The 27865-nt window shown below is 41.2% G+C and overlaps 1 protein-coding gene across 1 annotated transcript; it reads left to right on the forward strand.

The window, feature by feature from the left end:
- Positions 1-461: 461 nt before the first annotated feature.
- cnksr1 (connector enhancer of kinase suppressor of Ras 1) lies at positions 462-27020 on the forward strand. The gene is made up of 21 exons (XM_073482729.1): positions 462-560; positions 2282-2439; positions 4838-5040; positions 5400-5484; positions 13779-13820; positions 13943-14062; positions 16048-16107; positions 17638-17706; positions 17885-18010; positions 19697-19815; positions 20774-20919; positions 21823-21998; positions 22109-22142; positions 22381-22556; positions 22734-22807; positions 23233-23304; positions 23617-23687; positions 24519-24580; positions 24675-24765; positions 25059-25240; positions 26178-27020. Exons 1-21 carry the CDS (start codon positions 509-511, stop codon positions 26619-26621), a joined length of 2562 nt encoding a protein of 853 aa, XP_073338830.1. The 5' UTR covers positions 462-508; the 3' UTR covers positions 26622-27020.
- Positions 27021-27865: the final 845 nt, after the last annotated feature.

Below are 27865 nucleotides of genomic sequence, written 5' to 3' on the forward strand. Positions count from 1 at the left end.
TATCAGTGTATTGGATTATACTGTACAGATGTTTCTGTTATTGTGTCCACCCCTGTCTTCCACATGTTGCTGTGTAATACCACAGGCCCCGCGCCTTCTCCGCGCGTATGACGTGATTGCGCATGAGACTATGTGGGAAGTTATGAAGCATTAAAGCTGCAGCACCTTTCACTCACACACACACACACACACACACACACACACACACACACACACACACACACACACACACACACACACACTATTCCTCCAGGTAAGAAGGGGGTGGGGGTAAAGGTGGGGGTGTAGGAGGGAGGGGTCTTCGCTCCGGCTCGAGCCTGACAGCTCCGCGCTATTGGCTGACAGCAGGGGGACTCTCCTTACCTGTACCTGTGGGAAGGAGTGCCACTCGTCATCGTCCGACTCCAAATCAGGATCAACTTTTCCTTCTTCTTCCAGCAGCCCGGAGAGATAGAAGTCGGCCAGCACGGCTTGGAAGTGAAGCAGCGACTGCACCAGGACTCCGAGCATGGAGCCTATCACGTCGTGGAGCGAGGAGAGAGTGAGCGAGTGGCTCCAAGGTGAGGAGGAACATATTGCGCTTTCCTGCTTTTCTCGTGCCCCTTGATCGCCTCACAGGTACTTTGGCTCGGACGGACAGGTCAGAAATAGAAAGCGCCACCTAAATCCCCTTGGACGTAAAAGGTGGAGGTGGAATGAGGAAGTGGCCTCTGTGCTGAGCAAGAGGAGCCACAACAGTCTTGTTCGGATCAGTGTCAACAGCTGTAAAATCAAACAGTGAAGTGTACATGTCTGCTTTCTGTTTCTAGGACATGTTGCGTTCACCGGCCCGATTGATTTATACGAGTCATATGCAGAAAGTGCATGGATTAAAGCACTCTTATGTTGTTTTATAGGGAAAATGTAGTACTTCGACCTATTGGCCTACAGCACAGGTGAGCTATTACAAGTGCTAGAGAGTAACTAGGTACATTGAGCTAACTTAAGTACAGTTTTGAAGTACTTGTGTTTGAGTATTAATTTACATTTCAGAGTGAAATAATGTACTTCATATCTTATTCATATCCATTATTCCACAGATATAATTATATGCAGGTTAGGATTTTACTACAAAACACAATCAGTGTATACAGTATGAAGCACTGTCACAGATTAAAGTATCAAACACTGTATGAAATAGCCAAGATTAGTTCCACATGGGCCAACTACAACAGTGAAGCACAACATACTTAGTAATAAGTGCTGAGTAATGATCCAGTGATGTAATAATATATAACTGACTTTACTTTTAATGAAGTAAAATGTTTAATCCAGGATTTGTTCTTAACAAGGTGTATTTATATATTGTAGTATTGGTTCTTTTGCTCAAGTTAATTATTTGAATACCTGCCATTCCATGTGATAAAACATTTACGACAGTGTATTCACCCCATCACCTCAGACATCCTAAGTCTGCTACTGGTGTAAAGATATGACTTGAGTCAAGTGAAAGTCAACCTCACAAACAGTACTCGAGTAAAAGTCTTAAAGTATGTGATATTAAGTGTACTTAAGTAACAAAAGTAATTTTTTGGCAATAAATGAATGTAAGTATCCAAAGTACAAGTAATTATTGCTTAATTCATTTGATTTGTGTGGGGTTGACCCATTATCTGTTTTGTTTGTCTTTTTTTAATTTTTTTTAATCTGATTGCTGCCAAAATATTCTTATTTCAAAATGCACTACTTTGGCACTGACTACTCGTAACTAGTCACTCAAGTTTTCAGATAAATGTAGTGGAGCAAAAGTACTCCAAATTGTAGTGGGATGGAAGTATATAGGAGCAGAAAAAATCTAAATACTCAAGCACAAACACCTCAAAATTGTACTTAAGTATACTACTTGAGTAAATGCACTCAGTAAAATTTGATTATGCTTTTATTTGGAGGTGGTTTTGGTCACTTCGTCTTTACTTCAAAAATATTTAAAGTATGTATATCATCATCATATAGTTGATTCATTATTTTGCGAGTAAATGATAGAAGTCAATTGTTTCACAGACACATGTTTACTTTTTTCACACCTCACCTCCCAACATGCACTGTAGCTTTGTTCGTTTTTTTTTTTTCATGCCTGCAGCCCTGCTGCTCCTCTTTTTCTCTAAGTCCATGCTTCCTCTGCATGTCTCTGCCTGTACATGCCTGTGACTCTCCGACTATGTGGGCTTTCCTTTTTTTTTATACCTGTGCACTACATGTGGTTAAATCCTAAGTATATGTGCTTTTTGTATCTTGCTGCCAGGTCTGGATGCCCCCCTCCATCAGTACCAGGTGTCGGAGTGGCGTTTATCGGGTCTGGATCTGCTCCAGTTGACCTCACAGGACTTGGAAAAGTTGGGCGTGCATAAGATTGGACACCAGGAGCTCATACTGGAGGCTGTGGAGAAACTCTGCTCTCTGGTGAGGGAGGAGGCTGGATCACGTGTTTTTGTGTACAGTATGTGTCCATAGCAGTGCTCTGTGTATCCAAGAGGCTGTGTGCTGTGGAGCTCTGCATATTTACTGAGCAGTCATCTTCTTGTCTTGCTGTGGCGTTGTGTAATGTTCTGATATGAGAGCACGGAGTTGCATTTATTCCACCATCACACTGTTTTTAGAGCCTGCCCTTGTTTGTACAGTGGAACCAGCAGCAGTTTGACAAATCCAGCCAGAATACACAACTGCTCTTATTGCCATACAAGTCCTGTTTCACTCAAGAGCACTCAGAGCCTTCGGCAACATGCAGCAAGTTTGAGTGCATTGCCTCACTTTGCCCTCCACTTTTATATCATAACCCCCTGTAGTCAAGCATATCACAGTAAAAAAGTTGCTTTATTTTTCTAGCTAACATCAAAGGGCTAGTCATACTTCAACTGCAACCAAAGCAGATTTAGAATACAAAAGCGTGCGCCTGATACTTTACATGCAAATTCTGGGAAAGTTTGTAGTCGGCTAAATAAAACAGACTTCTGCCTCCCCTTTGATGCTTTATCCCTTGTTTTCCCTCCTGCCTAATTAATTTCCCTTCGAGTCCGATTCTGAGAGGGAGTTTTGGGACACTTAAATAGCCGCGTTGGTGTGTGTGGGGGTGTTTTTGTGTCTCCAGAACGGCCTTTGTTTAATTGGAAGGACTAATTGAGTAGGAAGGTACCAGGCCAGGTTCCAGCTCTGGTGGTGTAACAGTCTGTGAACATAAGGCTGAAAGCTCAGCCTGCTTAAACCGCTTGTCGTCTACTTGTTGAAATGAACGTAATACTGATTGAAATAGTCATTAAGGGGTTTAATCCAAGCACGTATGGCTGAGTGTGTGAATAAAGTCTCCCTGTAGTAAAAGCTTCACATAAGAACCCTTGTGTGAAAGGAAGACAAGATAAGAATCCATACACAGATATACATTGTTGATTTTTACCTTGAGTACAGTGTGTTTGTGTGTCTGTGTGTGTCTGCCTCTCTCCCCTCTCTGTCTTGATGCTCCGTGAAGCGCTAACACTGAGCTCATTCATAAAAAGCAACCATCAGACGCTCACATGGAGCAGACCAAACACATTCAAGTACACGGTTACATAATTAACAACTACAGTGTGGACAAGACCATGAAAAATTCATGGCCACTTGTTGACGCAAATTGTTCCGGCTGGTTGGAGAATAAAAACAAAGCCCGACAGGACCGGACCTCTTGACCACCGACGAGTGGGCCACAACAATAACCTGCTCCTTCTGCAGTGGTTGTGAGGAGTCACGTCTCATATAGCTAGGCAGGAAGCTGTGATGACAGGCGTATGAGAGAGGAGCTCTGTCTTCATATGGGAGGAATAATTGTCCCCCGCTGCTGTTTGATGTGGTAGTTTTGGTTAATTTGTATTGTGTTACACTGAGAGGCGTTTCTCTTCATCAGTAAAAATGAATGTGGTGGACAAAATATTAAAACCACCTCTTACTGTAGCACAGCAAAATGGCAGCTGCCAAAATAGGGCTGCAACTAACAATTATTTTCATCATCACACGAATTGATTATCAAAATAGTAGGAGATAAATTTAGTTTTGATTGTCTAACTGATGCATGCAGCTCTGCTCCAGAATGATCATTAAGTTGAATTAACACATCGCTAAAACAGTCACCACAAAGACTATCAAAGACACAAAGACATATTCTTGATGATTTCTCGGATTATTATTTATAGGATTTATTGCTGGACTGCCGTACGATACGATACGATACGATACGATACGATACGATACGATACGATACGATACGATACGGTACGGTACGGTATGGTACGGTACAGTACAATACGATACAATACAGTACGATATAGAAAGTGGCACTTGGGTGTAGCTAACAGGAGAGGAAATAAGTACAGCATCATTGCTATTACAGTTTTTCATTTCTAAAAAAAATGTTCTGAAAATGACTTTTTCTCACTGTTTTTGGGTACTGAGCTAAACAAATCAACATTCTGATGACATGATATGGTGAATGTACAGTTTATAATGTGGTATATTTGCTGTTTAATGTATATTATGTATGATGTGATATGAAGATTACAGTTGTCAGAAGTATCAGTACTTTTTTGCTACATATTTAAAACTATGCTATATCTGCATTTGATAATATCAAAAGTACCAAAGATATGATATCACAGTAAATCAAAATACATCTTAAAGGCAAGGCCCAAGTGTTGAGGAGCATAATGAGGAAGCGGGGAAGGAATGAATTAAACATCAAAGACTGATTATGTATAAGAGCATAAGAGTAATTCGGGAGTGGAATAGACTTTTCACCAGTGTGTGTTGGTGTGTGTGTGTGTGTGCTCTCCAGACATATGGCATAGGTGGAGAGAACCTACGTGGCCTGACAGAGAAGCTGCGCGCCGTTTCCCACACCCTCCAGATGGGCATCCAGGGCCGCTGGCGCCTCAACAGCTACGATGGAGGCAGCACCACCAAGCTGCCTGCTGGTGTTCTGCAGGTTGTGGTGGAGCTCATCACCTCTGCCAAAGGACTCTTCTCTTTGCTCAACAGGTTTGTTTAGAGGGAGTTATCTAACCGTTATATATACAGCACTCAAAGTTCTATTTTATTCTGCAGTTATTTTTTACTCGGAAAATGTTCTCTGCCCTGTCTTATAAAAATAGTTGTGGCTACAGATTTTGGTACTGTAGGCTTTATGTAAAAAGGATGGCTGTCATTTAGAGGTTGCTGTTTACATGTTGGCCCTTATTAAGAAAGCTGATACCTGTTCCCCTCTCTGTTTAATCTCTTTCATTTTTCTCTTCGTTCCTTTCAATTACCAGTGTGCAATTAAATAACTGTGCTGCTTGCTTGCAGTAAGCTGAAGTCTCTATCCAGACTTATTTGAAATGTAATCCCTGTCTTTCCAGGTATCAGTTTTTCCAGCTCAGTGGATTTACCACCGCCAAGAACATTTTTGACTACTGCAGAGAGCTGGGAGACATTGTCCACAAGGTCGGTCTATTTGTGGCTTTAAGCAGTTAAATGCAGAAAACTCGTGTGTGATTTATAATCTGTCCATCAAATTTTTGCTATTTTTTTTAAAGGGGACCTTTTATGCTTTTTCTTTTTTTCCCCTTTCCTTCAGTGTATCATATAGGTTCTTGTGCATGTAAAAGATATTGTAAGTTAAGCAGGTCAAAGTCTCCTGAAATGCCTCGTCAGTAGTCCCGCCTTTAATTCTGTGATTTTGTGACATCACACTACGTCACCATGTCACATATTTGCATTATATAAAGAATTGATTTAGCACTCTCACACTTAGCTGCTCTGTTGTTGTTAGCGGTGCTGGGTCAGACGTGTGTGAGCTGACCAATCACAGGAGACTAGATATTTGGGAGGGGCAGCCTTAAAGAGACAGGAGCTAAAACAGAGCGTTCAGACAGAGAAAACTGATGTGTGATATGTTTTGAACACTAAGGAATGTGAACACATTCTAGTAGTTACCCACAGCAAAATTATTAACCTGAAAATGAGCATAATATGTCTCCTTTAATGCAAACTGATAGTAGTTCAGTCCACTTTAGTGCACACATGTTCATAAACATGTGTGCATGTTTTACCTTAAGAGGAACCACACGTGTGTAAAACACATTTCTAGTGGTACAGTCACGCACGCTAAATTTCCAGAGAGGAACTACAACCTGTTGTGTGGCTAGCTTTTCCTTTTTTAAAAACAACCTAAAATGCAGCAGGGGAAATCAGTGCCCCACGTACATGAACACCCTGTTCCTCGGCTAAGCTTGAGTAATGTATTCTTTATCTTTACATTCCTGGCATATTTGGAGGCGGCTGTACCTTGAAGTAGCTTACGCTGAAAGCACTGCCAGAAATGAGGTCTGGAATTTGTTTGTGTGGTAGTATTATAGTCTGAAAAAAAAGGAACTGGAGGAATATTTATAACTGGACGAATGTAAAGTGGGTGAAAAGTGTTTACAGGTAGTAGAAGGGACAGGCCTGGATATGTCGTAGTGCCTGGGGGAGGGAGGGAGGGAGGCAAAGGGGAAGGCAGAGAGAGGAGGAGGAGTCTGTGAGAAAGAGATTGCACTGCGACTGTTTAATGACTTTTGGCTCCTGGGGGAGTGCATGGCGCTGAATGAACAGGAGAGAGCAACAGGCAGAGTGAGACTATTGACTCTGAAAGGGACGTTGTGGTGACGTTTCAGATAGAAAGCCTGACAGAAGTGAAGAAGAGACCAGGAAGATAGAGCTACAGAGATAGCAGCAGCATAAGACATAATTAGATAGAGGTAAGGAGGCAGTCAGTGGTGGAGAGACTCTGTGGGTGAAAGAGGACGAGAGGAGTTTATATTTAGCCCTCTATAGCCGGCTCTGGACGCCTGCCCAGCACGACAGGTAGAGACCTTGCCTCTTTGCTTGGATAATTCTCCTCTAAAGGTGATTTGCTGCTTTTGCACCTTGGTTGGTTGCTCAAAATAAATCTTATACACATCACTGAAACTGTTTTTTGTTTGTTGGCTGTAATTCAAAGTTTTAAAAAAACATTCTTTGTAGATTTTGATTTAGTGTTAGGGTTGATAATAATGTTAGTAATGTTAGTCCTATAATAACCATGGTCCGAACCAGATTTAGCAGGTGTACAACAGTTTGAGCTACAGGGCTTTCAAGCGAGAAATGAGAGTTTCGGTCCCTACGTTGGTGTACAGTGACAGTAACATTATTCTAATGGACCAGAGGGGAAGGAAGTAAGTGTAGATTTCAGAGTGTTACTGAGCTTGTTGACTCTGAAAGGATGTTGTCTGCCGCCGCGCAGTGATTCAGATTTGGGCCTGTTGTTTTCATTCATTGTCGGCTCTGTACATACAGAGGCATGGCACTGATTAGCAGTTAAAACCTTCACAGCTTTTGTTGCTGGTCCCTCTCAGAGGTTGATCATCGTTTGGTAATGTCTGGCCATTGTTTGCTCAATTCCTGTTGTTGAACTTTGTGCGCACTTGTGTGTTTGTGCTCGCAGGTGTTTTCAAGGTAGGAATCATTGTCAGTGAAGAAGTTTTTATGCACCGAGAGCATTTTGTCCAGTTCACAGTCATGTCAATTAGTTTTTTTATGGACTTACTTGCCAGTTTAAGCAACATTATGCTAAAAAATCTTTCTGATGGTACAATATCTTAATAGAGTAATAGAGTGAATGGTGTCTCTGTCTCAGCCACTCGTCCCCCTATCACTTGTATCAGTGCTATGTAACTTCAGTGAGAGGGTAGGATCGCAGCGTTACATACATGTTTACTTCAAGTTTTAAACACACAACATTGTTATGACGTAATTAATTTTGTTTGTAGTTAGCACCTATGTTACGTCTGACAAATTCTTGCAGACCTTGGATTTGTATTTACGACACTGGTGTTGCACTCAGAAACTGTGGGGGGCGCCAAATGGCACAACATGCCAATTTCCACATAATAATGCTTTAAAATGACCACATAGTAACTTACTGCACAGTGACAGGCCCTTATAAAGTCTTAAAGTATCTTGAATTCAATTTTATGAATTTTAGGCCTTAAAAAAGTAATTCAGTAGTCTTTAATTCAAATGTGTGAGGTCTTAAATGCCACAAACATTTCACATAATAACATAGGAATTGGATAGGTTAATTTTGTATCTATAAAACCTGCACAATACCTGTTTTGGTTGGTGCCTTTGCAGGTGAGCTAAAGGTCAGTTGTGGACAGCTGAGAAGCCCTCACACCTGTTTCACAGACAGGAGAAAATGAGAATTCTCATACACATGGGTTCAGGCTCCATCTGTCACTTCAACTGTCATCATAGCATTATAAACCTTCAGACACACGGTTTGAATTCACACACACACGTGTAGCTTGTACTGTACAACTGAGTCACATAACATCCTCTCATGCGTATGCCCCTGCACCACAGCACATCAGTAATGTAGCATTTACCGTCACACTCATACAGACTAGCATTATCATGGCTTCTTAAAATGTGCTCCTGGCCAATCGATGCTTGCGTCATCCCGAGTATAACTTGTCTGACATGCTGTCATGAAGCCGTGGCTTCATCGTGACATCCTTTTCTGGAGAACTGCATTCACAGAAGCGCCACCACATCCTTCATACCAAAGAAAGGACTCTTATTTCCTGTTGGCTAGCGTGCGTTTGAGTGTTTGTGTGTTTCTCCTTGCTCCCTGAGGGTGATCAAGGTCAGTAGTCAGCTGGTGTTGTTGGGATCCCACACTTAATGTTGCCAAGTCTCCGTTTCGCTCAGTCTGCTTCGAACCAGCCAAGCAGCGAGCCATCTGAGTCCATCAGAAGAGATAGAGGAAAAAAAGAGGGCTTTGTGAACTGTGAGCTTTGCTATGAGAGCAAGGATGAATTTCTGAGCATTATATTAAGGTATGTGAGTAATGTGATTTCAAAAATAAGAGAAGGAGGGCATTTTTGTTGCAAAATCTGACTTTTGAAACATTCTTGGCACATGAACCATCGCTTGAAAATATAGTTTCAGCAATTTTAATGATAAATGTTTGAATATTAATACCACATGAATATTTGAACAGCCGGGAGCTATTGAGACAACTGAGTGTTTCTTTGTTTAAAAGGTGGCATTTTGGTTATGTAATGCGTTTGTTTGACCGGAAAGATATAAAAAGAGAGAACAACATACTAAAAACTGCTCTGTTGATACTTGACAAAGTCTCTGCCTTTGGAGGACTTATTTAAAGCTCAGGATGGAGGAAATAAGAGGCTTGGATGTCATAACCTATTATTTATGGTGCTGGAAAAGTGAGCACAAATGAAATCCATTGCAGAGACGAGTTGTAAAAGGCAAAATTTGGATGGAAAGGTGAGGAACAGGTGCGAAACAGATCTAACACGGAGATATCTCCCAGTCTTTTTATAGCAAGTCGCTGACCTGGTGGCAAATAGAAAATATCAGGTGTTAGTATGTTAACAAACACGCAGAGGCAGACAGAAAATGATGGTACTCGATTCAACAAGACTTTTCAGCCATAAGTCTGTGATATATCCTATAAAAAGTTGCAGACGATGATGATAAGAAAGTAAAAGGCAGACATCTGTTTAATTGTGTGTAATAAACACTCTGTGTTCGCCTGCGCAGGTTCATTCATGTGCCACTGCATATCTGTGTGACAGTTTCCGCCTTTTTGTATATGTGTGTCCATGCATGCCTGTGTTCATTCTTGTTGTCCGCTGCTTTTTTTTTCTTCTTCTATGAATGTTGCGCCCGCATAATGGCTCGTCTTTGTTTCCAAGACGACTATTGAGAGAACAGCTTTCAGGCACAGAGCGCTGCTGCAAAAGTTAGCTCACCACCTGACCGAGCCACACACCATGCTGCACAACACAACACAGCACAAGACATGACCTTTCTCCTTACTGAGTGAAGCCGATGTAAATTTACAGGGCAGGAGAAGGCAAAAAAATTCATTCTTTTCGCCTTTTATGACAATTCTGAAAGAGTATCTGTCTCTTTTTTTCCCTTTTGTCTTCTTGTTTTTCTTCATTCTGCATGGAATAGAGTAAACCACGTTCAAGGGGGGAAGCTTGAATGCTGGGATAACGTTATGCTGCTGCGTTCCAGGGCGCAAGTCATATAAATGGAGGGACTCAGACAAATTGTTATCATTTAAACACTTCCCAATTGATCAGCAACTGGAAAGATGATGGATGGTGAAAATCTTGAGGGGCATCGGGCCTTAGCTAACATTGCTGTTTGATTACATGCCATGCATTTCACTTCCAGACTTAAATTAATGTGTCCATGATGTGTGTTGATAATTAAAAAATTTTTTTACGCCTTTCCTGTGTATTGTGTAACACTACCAAGCAGTAATGTTGGCTAGGAAGTGGTAAAATGCTAATTACATTAGCTGCTAATGGGTTATCAAATATGGTGTTTTACCTTGAATTATTACCCAATTTCCCTCCAGATTTGTACTATTCAATGTCTTTTCAGTTGCTGAACAATGAGGAAGTAGAGAAATTATTATTAACGATTTACGCTGCGTTTATGGACCTGGACCCACCCTGAATTTTCAGAGGAAAATGGCCGCCATGTGAATAATATCCTATTGTCCACCATTTATTGTCTACAGGACAACTGTAGCTAATATGTAACTACTGTAGCTACAATGAGGTGGAATTTAAGGTCAATCCTGAATGTCAGTTTGGCTTGAACATTTATGCTCTTGTTTGGGTACGGTGCTGCCCCCAAAAGGTCCATATAATGAAGTTATTATTTTTTCTTGAAGGAATCTGTAGTTATGAGTGTCCTATTTAGGTGCCACACCTACAGTCTTATGTGGGTCACTGAAAGACCGGAGCTGCCTTTGAGCTTCATGTTCTACTTAAGTTAATAGAGAACTGAAAGTGGTTCATCTCTACAGTAACCGTACTGTTTGATATGACAGTCTATAAATCTTGTGTTGCAGCACTTAAGTTGATATCTTATTGAGAGAGAGATCAATGGAGAGGCATGCCAAGTGGAGCGGGCACATGCTTGGAGGCTGTTGGGGACTTTTGACTTTTGCTGAATAATTCATTTAAGCAGACAGACAGACAGACAGTGATTTTGTCTGCATGAAGTTCTGATTGTATATTACACACGGATAGTCTTTATGTCTAGAAGTCATCCTCACTGAGGAACCAGCAAGAACTGTGCTTCTGTTTTGCCACCACACCCTCCTGATGTTACATCAGTTTCAAGGCAGAAGTGTAGCCTACCTGTCACCCCCCTCGCTCACAACAATGTCTTGTTTCCTCTTCTTGTAGTGTGAGAAAGAAGTATGTTAGAACAGGTTGCGCTGTTGTGGTGAAGCCTCCATTGACTTGACCTCAAATGGTTTTGAATGTTATTTCTTATTAATATGACGCAGTGGTGAGCTGCACGAAGAGGTGTTACTAGTGAAGCAAAGGTAGAAGTGATGATGTATGAAGGAAAATGATTCAAACCTCAGCTTCAGCACATGTTTAGCCAAGCTTGCCATGGCATGCCTCTGTTGGCAAGGTCGCTCAGCTGGATGACTGTTCGGTCCACCACACTGGCCAAATATTTCTACTATCAGAATGATTGACAACTTGGGTTTACTTACGTTAAAGGTTCACATTTGCAGTTGTGAGTAGGGTTGTAGCAGTTTTTAAGGTATACCGTGGTATGCAAAATGGATGATTATAGTGTACATGTGCAAAACTAGCGTATAGAATTCTATTATATTTACATTATTAAAAAAATGTATTTCAAGTTTGCATCAAGTTTCATGTCTGTCATGACATAATAATTTGTGAAATTATAATTATAAGGGTTTCGTCAACCAAAAAACCTTGCTTTTTTCACTCCATTAAGGGTAATTATGACTGATAATAAATATGTTATTTGTGTAATACCATATATACTGTGAAACCATGGTATATTCTGAGATGGCTATTGTACAGCCATTTACGCTCCCCTCAGGATAAATTGTTAGATTAGATTTAGATTTATTGCCACTTGCATAGGGACAGGACTGTACAGGTACACTGGGATTCTTGTGTGTTTCTCTCAAAGTCAAAAGGGCAAAGAAAGGCCATTAAAGGACCAGTGCAAAAGGAGAAGAATACACACTGTAAATTATATAAAAAATGCACACAGTGAGTAATTGACAATGAATTATTTAACTATTAATTATTCCCCAAAACAATGGACGGGGAAAGGACTCTGTATGACAGAGATAGATGTAATCCTAGTGAGAGGGGGTGAGCTTGTAATAACTTTGGTCCCATTTTTAATTTGTCCAATAGGCTGCTTTGTTTATGCCCACAATGCCTCAACTGTGCTTTGCATTTAGTGCTAATTAGCGAATGTTTGCATGCTAACACACTCAACTGAGATGAACATTATATCTGCTAAACATCAGACAGTCATTGTGGCCATTTAGCTCAAGTATCACTGTGACTCATCGGCCTCACAGAGCTGCCAGCATGGCTTTAGACTCTTGTTTTCTTATTGTTGCCTTAAGTTTCCTGTGGTATCATCATGTGGCTCAGACTCCTCTCTGTGGCTAAAAGTAACCCTAAATCTATTTTCAGATGCACTCACCTGCGTCTGTTTGCACTAATAATATGTTGTTGGTAACTTTAGCAGCTGGCTCTGGCTGGAAGGTTACAGCGTCGGCCCTTCAGAAACTATTTTTAAGTTGCTTGTTTAGGTTCTGGTTTAAATAGCTGTCCTTAATTCAAAGTGTTTGTTTTTTTTCCTGTTGATGATGATTGAAGCCCTAACTACTTCACATTAATCACTCTTGCATACATGTGCCATGACGAGGCTACTTTGCTCGAGTAGGGATCAAGATAAACATCTGAACATCTTTGGGTATTTATACACACCCTTTAGTGGTTTGTTATGGTCGCAGCTCCTGCCGCTCTCAAGAATCCACACTCAAAACGCTTGAGGTGAACAGTGACACAACAAACAAACACCAAGCAGACAGGTTGACCTGACCAGCGATCACGACAGAAACCTCCCCCAGTCGTACCCCTCCCCTGCGGCCTTGTGTCACAGCCTTTAATTAGCACAGAAATCCAACCGTGTTCACATTCAGAGGGATTAGTTTCCCTTTACAGTCCTTTATGTAACTATCAGCACACTGTAAGAAATTGCGAATTAGCTTAGGTAGTAATGGTACAGTATGTGGCATACGTCTTGTCAGTGAATATGGCGTAAAGACATTTTACCCTCTTCTCTTTTAACCCCCTTCATTCAAAGCCTCCCCCTCATACTAATGCCTGTATAGGATCATTGACAATCCCAACCGCAGATTAAGCAGTTTAGTCCCACTGATTCTTGTACTGTAACTGTGACCACTTCCTGCGCCTGTACATTACATAATACGCATGTGTGCTCGCAGGGATTAGTGTAAACCAATGGATTAGGCAGACATCACACACCACTAATGGGATTTCCCACTTCCTTGACTGCAAATTTGATGTAATATGTGTTATATTTTGTCTTTTTTTCTATACATACGAGAGAACCGCTATGATAAAAGCCAGTAGAGCCAGTACAGGTCTGGAGTGAGGTCGCTCTCGCCTCTGGATACAGTTTGCCTTTCACTTCCTGACTCATACTGTGAAGAGGAAATGGGACATGAGTTTTGAGTCAGATTGTCCCATTTTCACAAATCAATATGATCATTATAGGCTGCTGCGGTGTCATTTTGGCACTCTGCTTTGTTTAGATGTAACTCGTGTCATGTCATTCCACTTACCCAACAGGAAATCACTGTCTATGATAAGGAGAAGGACATCATCTCTGTGGTGAGTGTGCCATGTGTTTCTAGATTTATACCTACTTTGCTCGCAGTTGTTTCCTCTTTTATTCTATTAAGGATTGTGTGAGATTTTATTGAGGGTACATGGTGTTTTGTTTCACCCTCCAGTGCCGTCAGTTGGTGGCAGTGTGTGATGAGATCCTGAACTCCAGCCCCGAGTCACTACTTACCCACACTGCTCAGCTCGAGAGCGTGGACCTGGTGCCTGTCGCACCTGGTGATCAGCTGGTAAAGCCTTCTTGCTCTTAAAAGCTGTCGCCTTTTGTTATTTTCAAATGTAGATGCCTTTTACAGTAAAGTACAGTAAATTTGCCAAATATAAGACATTTAAAATGCTTTGCTATGTATGAAAAATGAACTTAAGTCAGAGGTTTTCCATCAGCTCTGTTTATTCATCTTATTCAAGCTCTTTTTGAATCGTTCTTTTGTTATAATCCATTCATAATTTTAAAAAATCCTCTAACCATTTTATCGCTTCACCTGTTCTTAACAATCTTTTTCTGCGTCTCACTCTTCCTCTCTCTCTCTCTGTCATTTTCAGCACTCATTTCCTGCCTTCATTCTTGCCTGGAGTTTTTCCATCATTTGGTTCCACTCGTGTCTTCTTTCATCTGACTCAAGGTTCTTTGAGGACTATTCTTTCTCATTCACTCCTAAACCTCCTGCCTCGTCTAGTTGTTCATAAACAATTTTCTGTTCCGGCCCTTTCTCTTCTCTTAAAGCCTTAGCCTTCGGTCCGTACATTGGGTACAACAATTATAGCTCTCCTTCGGCCTGTAATCTGCATCATCTATTGTCCTTTAATTTCTATGGAGCAATTTTGAGCAATTTTTTCAATTTCCTTCCCCTTTGTGTACTCAGACCATTAGGTTAAAATCTCTCATGTTAGATGATAATGGCAGACCCATTTCCTTGTGCTCGCTCACTCGCTCTATTGGCCCTTCTAATAATCTCCGGTATGTCGTCGTAAAAGCTAATTTGCACATTATTCTAGCTCCACTTCATCACCTCTGATGCTGTAGACTAGCATTTTCTTGTTTGTGTTTGTGTCAACTGTTGTGGGTGGCTTAAAGGGAGCGGGCTTTATCTGAACTGATGTGGGTAATTCTTGGCAATGTTTCTGCAGTGGGACAGGATCATTTTTACAAATGTGAGAAATTGATCGGAGCGCATCAGCGATTACGAGGTCTGCCTTCTAAGTGATTACAAGTAATGGGAACTAGAAGCAGAAAGAAAGGGAAGTGAGAGGCAGGATGGATTTTAATACACACACAATGAATGTACAAAAACCCGACGCACACCTGCTCAATTTATAAAATAACTGAATGTAAAAATAAAGCTAGCTCTTTCCTGTTTCATTTCCTTCAAATTTAAATGAATTCCAGTCACAAAGGAGAAGTATGAAATCATTTTAAGCTTTGTGCATTGTTGATTTGTACCACTGGAACTAACAAAATAGTGACTCTGCCAGTGCCCCGATCCATTGCTGGCATCTGTCTTTGTTTAAAGCACAGGAAGTGATTGTTTTTAATGTTTTCGCGATAGCATAAAAGCTTTTGGTTTGGTCTAAAGACAGAAGTAACTAGATGTTTAGCGAAGATGATGAATAGGCCCACACTCCACCGATTTTCCGAAGATTTTAAGAAGAGTCGCTGCTTTTAATTTCCCTCAGATGCATTAAAACTAAACTAACAAGCCTGTTTTAAATATAAGGAGTAGAAAGCAAGGTATTTGTGTTCAAGTGTGGGAAGTGAAAGTAAAAAGTTGTCTCAGATACCTGAAAAATCTGTTCTAGTATTTTCGCTTACTACTTCCCACCTCTGTCTAACTTCATGATTCAGGGAACGATAATTATATGCTCTGTTTCTGAGCGATGGGAGTTCTTTTAGCCTTTGCTCTATTCAGTTCAAAGTTTAAATCCATTCATGTTTCTGTTGTCATGTGGCACGTATTGATTTCTGTGGTGTGATTAGTTGGCTCTCCCCCATGCCCATTACGACTTAAAATAATCAATCAAGGCGGGCTGATGGGTAATTACAGGCTGAACCATCAATACATTTAGAGACAGACATCAATATCTCAGTGATGACAGTAAGAAGATAGAGCAATGTTTATGAGTCCATCATGATGAATCATTTTGAAGCAGCGTGTTGCACAGTTGAATGTTTATCCTCCTGAAATGTAACATCTTTCTGATTCTCTCCCTCTCTTAGGGGATCGAGATATCGTCCACCGGCTCCAGTAACCACTACGTGACCGGAACTGCAGCTGAGGTCAGACTCATTTATTTTCTTGCTTTCACTGTTGACTCAGCCACACAGAGTTAACCACAGCTGCCATCTCAGCACTCTTAACCAATCCTCTGTAGAGCAGCGTGACTCACGCCTCTGCTCCTCTCCAACTCCAGAGCGAAAGGTTGACTTCAATTACAGTTTGTCTTTCTGCTAGAGCCCCATGAAGAGACACCCAAAGTGCCTCATGTCAGAGTGTAACAGGTAACAAGCTGCGACTCTGTGGCTCGGGTCCCGTTTACACTTCTCCTATTAGAAGGTTTGATCTGCTAAACGCAGATGTTGCACTTGTTCAGTCTGGTTGTCTCATCTAGAAGCCAGTGGGAGTATTTCTTTGGTTGTGAGGCACCAAAATAAAGAAGGAGAATTCTAAATGTTTTTTTCTACTCGTGACAAAAAAAATCATTTAGTGGATGTTTTTGGTGGCAGGAGAATCATACAATGATGCCTTTTTCTACTATGAATTCAGCTCTGTACAGATGAAGTATAACATTTTAATTTGGATTAATTTATGATGGAAGCATGAGCTCCGGACCAGGCAGAAATCCCCTTGGAAGTACTTTTGGTTGACACTTTATTTTTAGTTGTTGGCTTGAAATTGAAACCAATCTGACCCCTTGAAGTGTAAACACTTTGTATTTATTAATATCTACCCGAGGCTGCAGACCGCATACTGGATGTATTGTTTATCAGTATATGACACATCATATACTGATAACTGACTTATTTTATATTTATCTGTAAATTGGAGGTAAACTCTGCATTAGTAGACTTTTTCCCTTTTTTTTACAGGCCATATCAGACTAGTTACGTCTGAATAATCTGGTAATAGCTGATTACTGGAATGTATGGAACCACAGGGAAATTTAGCGCACAGGATTTATTAAATGAAAAGTGGTGAATTGCCTTCGTATATCTTAATTTGTTTTCATTTAATCCTTTTGGCCTCTCTGTGAAAGTAAAATCGTCCCATGGCAACAGCAGAGATAAGATCTGAGAAAAGATCAGCTGGATCAAGGGGCTTGTGAACTAAACTCAGGAGTAATAGAGGGATGGATGGATGGAGGGAGGAGTGTTTATCAGCCTAAGTAAGGAGGGCTTGTAAAATGAGTGCGAGGGCAGCTCTCCTGCTCTCCTGTGGGACAGAAAGATGGAGTTGTTATTTTTCCATGATGTCAACAACAAAGTACCCTCGACTCCCCTGCTACGGCAGCTACATCACTGAGACTGGCTGCTAATAAGAGACGTGACCACTGGCCACGGACACACACACACACACACACACACACACACACACAGTGTACAGCCTGTGTGCATGATCTGTGGACTGAGAAAGCACCCATACAACTATAAAATCAGCCTCAGTTATTACTGTGATGTGTCATTTGTCCCTAAAACGTACAGAACAATACCAAAAAAAGTTACACTTTTCCACAATTACACAATTCTCCGCTGGGTTTTATTTATTACTAGTTCTTATTAGCTTTGTTTTTTTTGTCTCTCCTTTTGCAGCCTTCGTCTGATGTCTATGTGAAGATCTTGGCTGGGGATGAAGTGATTCAAGTCAACGACCAGATAGTGGTGAGTGTTAACAATATGTGTACACATGTTGTCCTCTCAGTCTGAGGCTTCATATCAGTATGAGCTGTGAATTGTCGAAGCACCAAAGTAACTGAGGAAGGCCTCTGTACATTTACTGTTCCTGGAAAGTGAGACAGTCACCTTCGACCTGGAATAATCGTCTGTTGTGCTACATAAGGTGGGCTGGAGCAGAGCGAACCTTGTGAAGAAGCTGCGGGAGAATCCCAGCGGAGTGACTCTGGTCCTGAAGAAGATTCCTGCATCGGTGCGACGCAGACACCCGCTCCAGCTCTCCTCCACACAGGTCAGGGTTCATTCATGTCTTCCTCCACTTACCTTATCACTCCATCAACTCAGTCAGCTTCTCAAAGTTGCTAAATGAAAAGTTTGAATATACTGTTTGCTTATTTCTTGCCTTAAAGGTGTTCAGAGACAGATTTCTGGTTGACTGCTAAGGTGAAATAAGTTAAAGCTCACTTACAGCTAGCCTCCTTCTTTCAGCAAAACCCTACTGCTCATGCTCAAACCACGCTGGCTCACAGACTGTCATAACAAACCATAGACTGTATCAGACCTGCCCCATATCAGATAAAAGGTTTTGATTAACCACACAATCCAGGAGAGAGGGAAATCTGTCTGCATGGGAACGGGCCAAACGTATCTGCCAGAGCAAATAAAAGCTTGCAGATTCATCCGGTTCCCAGTCGAGTGATCACTTGTACTACCCAAGGATTTTGGTTGGAAACACTTGGTTCCCAGAGGATGATGATTATAATGATAGTCGTTCATTTCCCTCTGACTAACACTTGATGAGGTGTCTTTAAAAACAAAAGGCTTGATTTCCATGAAAATAGATGCAGCTATGAAAAAGGTGAATAGCCACTTCCCATTTTGGACACTCAATACGCTTATGTCCTGAGAAAAAAGTGTATTCCAAACTACATTTTGTAAAACATGTGGTTAGTTTTGACTTTAACGACCACATTAAAGTCAAAAGAATAGCTGAATTTCACTGTTAGGCCTACCTTAAAGATTTATAATATATTGATATTTAATGAACATTAAATTTATTTGCGTTCTCATCGATGTGTCACACACAGTATCTCCTCAAACAACCCCAGCTTGACCGAACATTGGGAAAATTAAGCATATCATCACATACCAGTATATTACTCATGATGGGCCCGCACAGGGATTTTGACATTTCTCAGGAATTACGCTCTCCTTGTTCTTTTCCCATAATTTCCCTCAGAAGCTTGTGGGCTCGAAAACCTAATTCATCAGTTGTCTTTGTGAAGTCATTAGGAGAAACCCTAAGCCCACGTTGTTACTGTTGCACACTTGTAATTTTAATTTTCAACCGGCTAATTTTAGTCTAGGATAATCACAGTGTGTACTGTTAACGCAGTTTATGTCAGGGGAACCTGAACCTTCCCTCTTCACGAGAATCCCCTCTTCGATTCCCGTTTCCCATCACTCGGGATCCGTTTCCATAAACACTAACACTCTGTCAGTAGTCACTATGCCGACTGTTGTTTGTCTTTGAGCTACACACCTAATTACACACTGCAGACGAGCACGCACACTGCATTTCACACCCCCTTGTGACCATTACCATCTCAGATCCCATCACCGCCGCAGGGTGAGACAAAATACATAAGCAGATGTGAATCAGCTGTTGCTTTATTGGCCTCACTGGATGCCCCACTTTGAGGAAGAGTTTCATAGACTGTGTTACTGTGTGTGTGTGTGTGTGTGTGTGTATGTGTGTGTATGTGTGTGTGTGTGTCCGGTGTGTGTGTGTGTGTGTGTGTGTGTGTGTGTGTGTGTGCCTGTGTTGTTTTCTCATTTATGAAGCCACAGAGGAGACCTGAGGAGAGCGCTGCCAGTTCAATCCACATGACATCCGCCTCTTTACCCCTCCGCTAACCCCTAAACACACACACAGTTTAGCGTGCACACTCACATGCTTGTGTTTCTGCTGCTTCAGAAGGAGGAAGAGGAGAAAGAAGAGAGGTCAGAGGAGGAAGAGGAAGAGGAAGAGGAAGAGAATCCGAGGCACTCCATATTTGAAAGGGTAGCAGCTTCTGTCAGGTCCCTGTCTTTCAGGTGAGAGCATGAATCAGCCTTATGTCTGATGTGTATTACATTATTGTGTGTAATAGTGGATGTTAACATGGTTTTTGCATCAATGTGATGATTTTCTTCCTGATTTGTCAGGTATTTAATTGGGTGAATTAACTATTATGCGCCAAACCTCGGTCTCTAATCTAAAATATATTCTGTCTTGAATATGAAAAGTAAATGTTTTAATTTCCTGTATGACCCAATAAAAGAACGGTCTGGTCCGTGGGAACTTCACTCCATAACTCCCCTCAGAGCAGGTTGGACGTAAGTTTGCCTCACTAAGCGACCAAGGATTTACTCAATAGAGCTGAACCTCCCACGAACCCCCTTGACCTGGTTAATCTGCCCGGACCTGGTAGGTTTTCTATGAGGTCACTCAGCAAATGCCACAAATTCCAATATGCGCACCCACAACCCACGGCTGACTGGAAATGAGAGAGCAGGAGGGGATGAGGAGGAAGACGGATTGATGAGGGAGATTGAGAGAGATGAAGAAAGACACAAACAAGGGAGAAGAAAAAAAAAATCGGAGAAGGGAGGGAGAAGAGTGATGGAGAGGATAAAGTGAGAGCTGATGGAGAGCAGGCATACTCAGACAAATGGAAGGGAGTGGGCGGGGATGGTGCATTAAGGTTGTAAATAATCCTGTCACATCCTGAGTCACTACAACTCCAGTCTTAAGGGAGAAAAACAAGTAGAAACTTTAGACGACTGCCATTTAGAGTCATGTTTCACCTCTTAAAAAGACAATACAGGTTGTTTACGGTGTTCAACTTTATAGCAGTTCATCTTTTATTCAAAGACATCGTCACATAGCATTGTAGTCTTGGCCGGGGACCCTTTTTGCCAGTTTTTGTTTGCAGCTAAATCTTTCCGAAGCACCTGAATGCAGCATAAATGTGTTGTTTTGATTGGTGTTTGGTTTTTTTTTTCATTCTAGGAGAGCCGTTCACGGGCCAGAGGTACAGCAGCAGCCTATGGGACAGGAGGAATCAGAGTTGCCCTCTGACAAGGACCCGGAGGGGAGTCTGACACTCACGTCATATCAGAACCAACAGGGGGGGCTGTCACCGCTGTCAGCTTCAGGTAAGAAAAGGGAACTCTGGGCCTTTGGCAAGATGTTTTCTTCCCTTAAAAAGTCTTCAGAACTGTATGCTGGGTTTTTTTGAAAGAGAGAGTCTTGGTTCAGTTGTTTAAAAGCAGAGAGGGTTTTGCAGAGACAGGTGTTTTTTGTTAAGGAGATATAAAAGAATAACTACCACTAAAGCCCTTTGAATATATCAAGAAATATGTTAAAATGCTAAATAATGTAAGAGATTTTTTGCCCTGAGATCTTTCTGTAAGCAGTGTAGATGGTACAAGTGAGTCTGTATGAATCATCCTGTAGTAAAAAAGCTTTCAGTGTTTAAGCCTCAGATTATGTGCATGATTCTCTTCTTTAATCACTTTATTAAAGTAGACCTATTATGCTTTTTTCCTGACGTTTAGTGTTTTATATACAAGATCCTGAAAGTTAAGAAAGGTCAAGGTCTGTACAAACAGAAGCTCCTCTTTCCCACGGAAAACACTGCTCCTGAAACGCCACACATTTGCACAATTTATGCCTGACGTAAAACTGATTTAGGACACCTGCTCTGTTGTTGTCAGCGGTGCTGGCTCGAGCTTGTGTGAGCTGACCAATCAGTAGCAGACTGGGTATTCAGGAGGGGGGGCCTTGAAGAGACAGGAGCTAAAACAGAGCTGCATCACTGGGTAGTGTGCTGATGTGTTTTTGAGCATTAACGCATGTAAACCTATTCTAGTAGTAACCCAAAATAAAATTATTAACTTGAAAATAAGCATATACTACCATGCAAACCTATGAGACATGTCGCCTAGATAAGATGATTGTCTAAAAGATTATTAAACGTAGATCTTTGACGGCTGACCCAAATTCACAAATCCATGGATGGTTTATGCAGGATGATCACATACATGTGTGTTCCTCAGGGGATTTTGAAAGTTTTGAGAGTTCGAGGCTCTCCCCTGGACTGAGACAAGACCGGTCGCCGTCGCCCAGAAGTCCGTCTCCCTTAATATTCGATTCATTCAGAAGTTCTTCACCTCAGAGAGTCAACCAGGAAACAGCTAGCATAAGTTCCTGCCCTGAAATGGTGGGTCACATGGTGAGAGCAAAAAAGAAATACATGCAAGAAAACATTTTCTACCAGACATTTTAGACACTTTGAACCCAGCATTTTAAACATTGAATATATTGTTTTTCTTCTCTCCTTAGGGGAATAAAGACAGAGATAAGACCTCAACAAAAGGTAAAAGTTTATGCTGTAATACCATATGAATGTCAAGAAAATACTCCACTGTAAAGCTGTTGTTGAGGCAAATATCCCAAGTTTTGTACCATGCTAGAATGAAAAATAGAGGAAAATGCACAATTGTTTATCCATTGAAGATGTTTAGATGGCCAGGAATAAGTAAGGCCAATGTCCAAAGGTGCAAAAGAATCTCCCTATCCCAGTGTTTGTTGAACTTTGTTTTCCGTCGTCCCAGGAATGTCGACGGCTCTGAGTCGGCGTCGTGTGTCCTGCCGTGAGCTGGTTCGCCCCGATTGCGACGGCTGGCTGTGGAAGAAGAGGAAGGAGAGCAGTGTCTTCCTCACCCAGAAGTGGCAGCGCTTCTGGTTCGTCCTCAAGGGGCCTGCCCTTTATTGGTACACCAGCCAACAGGTAAAACTAGGGGAATGTTTAGCCTCTCCAGAACCAGAACAAATTATGTAATATAGTCTCAAAGATGATTTAAACACTGATGTTTTAGTATTTTGCTGTATTATAACTTTGGTTTGAGTCAGAGTAAATAATATTCATATATTCATTTTGCTCTTGCGTATTTGTTTTTTTCTGCAGGATGAGAAGGCAGAGGGTTTCGTCAATATCGCCAGCTACAACATAGAGAGCGCTGGAGAGCACAAGCGAAAATAGTAAGTATGAGCTCCATGATGGATCATATGAACCGGCTTTTTAACATTTTGTCAAGGAATATGTGAGGTTTGGTATTATGCGGATACTAACAAAGAGATAAAAAAGTATTTCGGTCTAGTATGAAACAGAAGGTTTATTGTCTGTGTGCACAGTAGATGATCTGTCAGATGATCTGGCTTTATGCGACATTGCTGTACGTGATGCAGGAAACTGTGAAAACAAGTTTTTGTCTATTTTTTAGATTAACTGTTAATGAGAAAGCAGATGCTGTGTCTTGTGAATTCATGGAAACTCATCTCTACTGACAAAGGAGTTATTTTGCATGTGTACATGATTTATGTGTTTTAATTTCTCTGTAATTAGTTTCTGGTAGCCAGAGAGTCATGTTTTTGTCTCCCTCTCTTTCTCTCTCTCTCCCCACAAGCGTGTTTCAAATGCGTCACCAGCGGTTTCAGAACTTCTTCTTCGCTGCTGACAATGTCAGTGACATGAGCAAGTGAGTCGGATTGATTACAGACTAAAGCCTTGGTCAGGCTGCTTATCTTCTCTTTCTTTCTCTGTTTTCTCCAGAACCTGAATTGACAAGCTAAGGTGGTTTAATAGAGCTCATAGACTAAGTGCATCAGTACAAAATATACTGTCTTCATTCATTCATTCATTTTTTTGAGCACATAAGAGGTGTTAGATAAATTAGACTCTGGCAGGTGTTGATCTGCGCTGCCCCCTACAGTTGACTTTTCAGGCTCCAGAAATTGTATTGGCCTTATTCGTGTTGACATACAGCAACTTGTTATATTTTTGTCTCCAGGTGGATTAACTGTCTGATCCCAGCCATACAGAGGCATAAGAAGTTCCAGCAAGGCCCAGATAATGAAGAAGGTGAGGAGACATTATATTGTTGACTTAAATATGTACTAAAAAGAGCAAACAAACAGTAGAATATGTGTTTAGTTGTTTCACTCATCCAAAATGTCTTGCATTATCTTTGGTGCTTATATAATCTGTTTTACTTGACTTGCAGTTTTGGGTTTCATACTAATAATAATCATAATGTTAACAATAATAATAATAATAATAATAATAAGAAGAAGAAGAAGAAGAAGAAGAAGAAGAAGAAGAAGAAGAACAAGAAGAAGAAGAAGAAGAAACTTTAACTTGAACTCATCCTCAACCCTTCACCATAAATAGGTTATTTTTATGACTTGAATTACAACATAAATTTCACAATACAGTCTCGTGTTGCATAATGACAATTAAATTAAACTTGAATCCGAAATCTTCAATTTATACAGCACGTTTCATATATAATGTGCAGCTCAAAGTGCTTTATGGGAGAAAATGTAATCAGAAACACATGACATAAAATAATACAGATAATCAAAATACTGTAACGATCTTAACATAAAAGCAAGAAACCAGTAGAAATAAATAAAAATAGTGATGTTAAAAAAGATGAACTTAGTTCAAAGCAGGATCATAAAATCAGTCTATTTAATGCATGATGAGGTGTCACACAATAATGAACAGGATTGTAGTGTTCCTTTATGTTTTTAACATTTATGTAATGTTGAAATTAAATTAGCGAAAGTCATACATTTACTTTGATTAAGTCATGTTGGTCAGTTAAAAATGATCAGAAAATGCAAATGTGCTGCACAGTTTTGTCTGCATGCCAACTGTTTTAACCACTTGTGTTTTTCTGGTGAACAGAATGTTACAGTGAGACTGAATCAGAAAGCGAGAGATCACCTTCGCCCCGCAGACGATACAAGGTCAGCACAGTTTGAAGTTTATATTCATTAACACGGACACATGCGCCGTTTGGAACACAATTCTGACAATTGTGTGTGTCGTTCTGTGCCTCAGAAAGTGCAGTCCCACACTCTGCCTCGCCCCAGGGGGAAGACACCCAGGGTGCCGTTATCGAGTCCTTCAACAGGGGGCAGCAAAGGAACAGGTATGTCTCGAGTAACTGTCTCAACTCTCTGCTCTTGTTTCTTTTGCTGCTTTCCTGTTTTCTCTCTCAATGAATAATTTCTTTAATCTGAGTCTGTCTGATAGATGTTTTAATAATGTGTGAGAGGAAAAGTCATCTCCATCATGACATGTTATTTCCTTGCCTCAACCCTGTGGATATGTTGCGCAATCAACTGTCACCAGCCTCATGTGTTAGATGTTGTCAATCAAACCCCACTGCTCTTTCTTGTTCTTACGTTGCCTCCCTGTCTGTTCCATCGTCCCCATGATAAGGAGGGCCAGAAGACGAGATGAGCACGATGCTGAACAACATAAAGGAAGGAGGAGTTTCTTTGATAGGCCATGAGCAGCCGTTTACGCACGACCACTTCAGGAAGTCATTCATCCGACGCAACAAGAACCCCGTCATCAACGAGAAAATACACACGCTGCGGGCCCTGCAAAGCACTCTGAAGGTGAGCAGAGGAGTCATCCAGCACATGGATCAGTCCAAACACAAGCCATATGATGATATACTGGAACTGGTCAACCACGTTCAGTCTAATTTTGTAGTTAATAGACAAATACAGTTAATTTAGTATGGGCCACAAACAAAATCAGTCCATAAGAAGTTAAATCAAAAGGACAACACCCTGTGAAAAACATCTGCACACTGAGGTGAAGTGTTTTGAGATCATTGTTCTGTCAATCTTGACAATGTTATGTAGATAATTTCATGTGTTTGGTGCACGAAAGCGAAAGGCAGATTTTCCAAGGTTAGAACAAACCCACTTGAGTGTTGTAAAGGGTGGTGAATATCCAATTAGGGGTTTATGGATGAAAAGATACAGGTGTTTATCACACCTCTGTTCAGTTCAATGTAATTTATATATAATGGTTAAATGGACTTCACTGTGTTTAAGGAGAAAAACATGTACGCTTTCAGTAATGTTGCGTCAATGCACAGTACATATCCCAACCACCTGAACAGAGCTGGTTAAATCTGCCCTTTCCTTCCTCGCCCCTAAAGCTTGGAATGAGCTGTAAGGCATGCTTAACTTGAAATCTTTACCCTCTCTTGACATTTTTAAGATTACTTTAGACGTTCTTACAACGTTAGAGCCTTTGTTTGATTCTTTTAGCCCCCAATCCCTGAATGTTTTGAGTCTGTTTTTTGTGTTTGGTATGTTTTTTAGATGTTATCTGTCCCCAGACCTTTTTACTTTATTACTGCTGTCCATCTTGACCAGGCCTTGAGATTCACCGGACACTGAATCTCAATGGGACTACTCTGGTTAAATAAAGGATAAATAAGATACACTAACTTTTTACAGAAGGGTTGTTGTTCTCAGGCAGTCAGAGTCATATTTGAGTGCGTCTGCATGGTTACTAAAACGCCTTTTTCCTCTCCAGGCCAAAGAGGCGGAGCTGCTGCAGATCAACAAGATGCTAGAGGACTCTGATCTGACAGCTTCAAAGTACCGTCAGTGGAAGGAGCACCACGAGGAGCTGGTTCAAGAGATCGACAGAGCGGCTGCGGTCAAGGCCTCCAAAGAAGGACTGGACGAGGCGTCAGCGCAGGACACGCCCACTGAGGAGGTTGCCACGGAAACTGTCGCTAAGGAAACAGCCACCGCAGAGACAGAGGGCGCATACAGACTGAGCCTCAGCGACGGGGAGCAGTTGGTGGACGCGGAACCATCTGATGTTCTCCTGGAGATCCCACAGGGTTCTCTGAGCACGGAGTCGAGTCCGGTGTTAGAACTGTCTCTGGGATCGCTGCAGGAGTCGATAAATAAACAGCTGAGTGAAATGGTGGAGAGCGGAGAAGTGTCTGAGAGCTACTTCTACATTTAAGACCACACCCGGAAGAGTCACATCACTGCGGAGTGGCAACAGTGTGAGAGACGTTCGTTTGAAAGGATTAGCTAAAATTGCCATTAAATCAGCACTTTAATCGAGTGAAATGCATCGGTGCAGACCTGACTTGCAAATTTAAACCCAGTGACATTATGATAATGTGACGAGTTTACAACAGAGAAAAGAACAATTTGCCAAGTGTCAACCTGAGTTCAGTGTGTATTTATGAGGATTCTGAGGCCGTCTTGTTCTTCTGATGATCAAAAGTAGAACTTTTCTTAGAATTCAGTGTAATATAAGTCATCCCTCTTGTAATATGATTTGTAAATACAGTTTCACTATAAATACTGTATGTATTTGTTAATTGACATTACCTTAATAAAGGTATACATGTGAGATATTTTGCACATAATTTGCGTCCGAAACACTGTTGTTGATGTTTTTTTTAGCCTTCTGGCCCCTGTGGAGAACACTGTGCTTCACCACATCCAGCACATGGACTTGTTTGTACAATAGAGCTGTGTGACAGGTCTGGTTCAGTGTTCCTTATTGCCCAAGTCTGCCATGGATGCAGCAAGACAAGAGATGACTCCTCAAGTGCTGTGATGTCAGCCCTGCTCCTTTTCAATGTATTATTCATCGGTTTAATAAAAAGGGAGCGTGATGATCGCTGAAACGTGTCGTGAAGTTCCTACTGAGAGCAAGGTCGGAGTGACTGAATGGGCGACAAGCTGATATTTTATCCACAATGTTTTTTATTTGTGTGTTTGTTTATGCAGTATAACCCCGTTTTCCAAAAAAGTTGGAATGCTGCGTAAAACTTTTAGACAAAAACATTATATTTAATGTTCAAACTAAACATTTTTCGTTATTTGTAAATGTACATTCATTGTGAAAATGATGTGAGAAAAACCAGTGTCCCAACTTTTTTTTAGATTTTGGGGTTAACTGGCAAATTCACTGAATTGTATGAGTAAAAACATTTTCCAAACTTTCCTTTCCTCAACAATGGCTCATTAGTGACTCAGACTTGTGCCAGGTTCACTGCACTGAGCACCTGGTCTCTTTCTAGATGTCACTTACTGTTCGTCACTCGCCGAATGACGGCGTTTAGTGCTATTTGAAAGAACTGAATTGTTCGTTCTCTCATCAGATCGTGATCTGCTCACGTAACCGGGCTCTTCCCGCAAGTTCACTCAGTTTATCAGCAGTGACCTTGTCTGCTGTGCGTTGGCTGAGAT

Source organism: Pagrus major, chromosome 16 (assembly GCF_040436345.1).
Source record: "Pagrus major chromosome 16, Pma_NU_1.0".
Taxonomy (NCBI): Eukaryota; Metazoa; Chordata; class Actinopteri; order Spariformes; family Sparidae; genus Pagrus; species Pagrus major.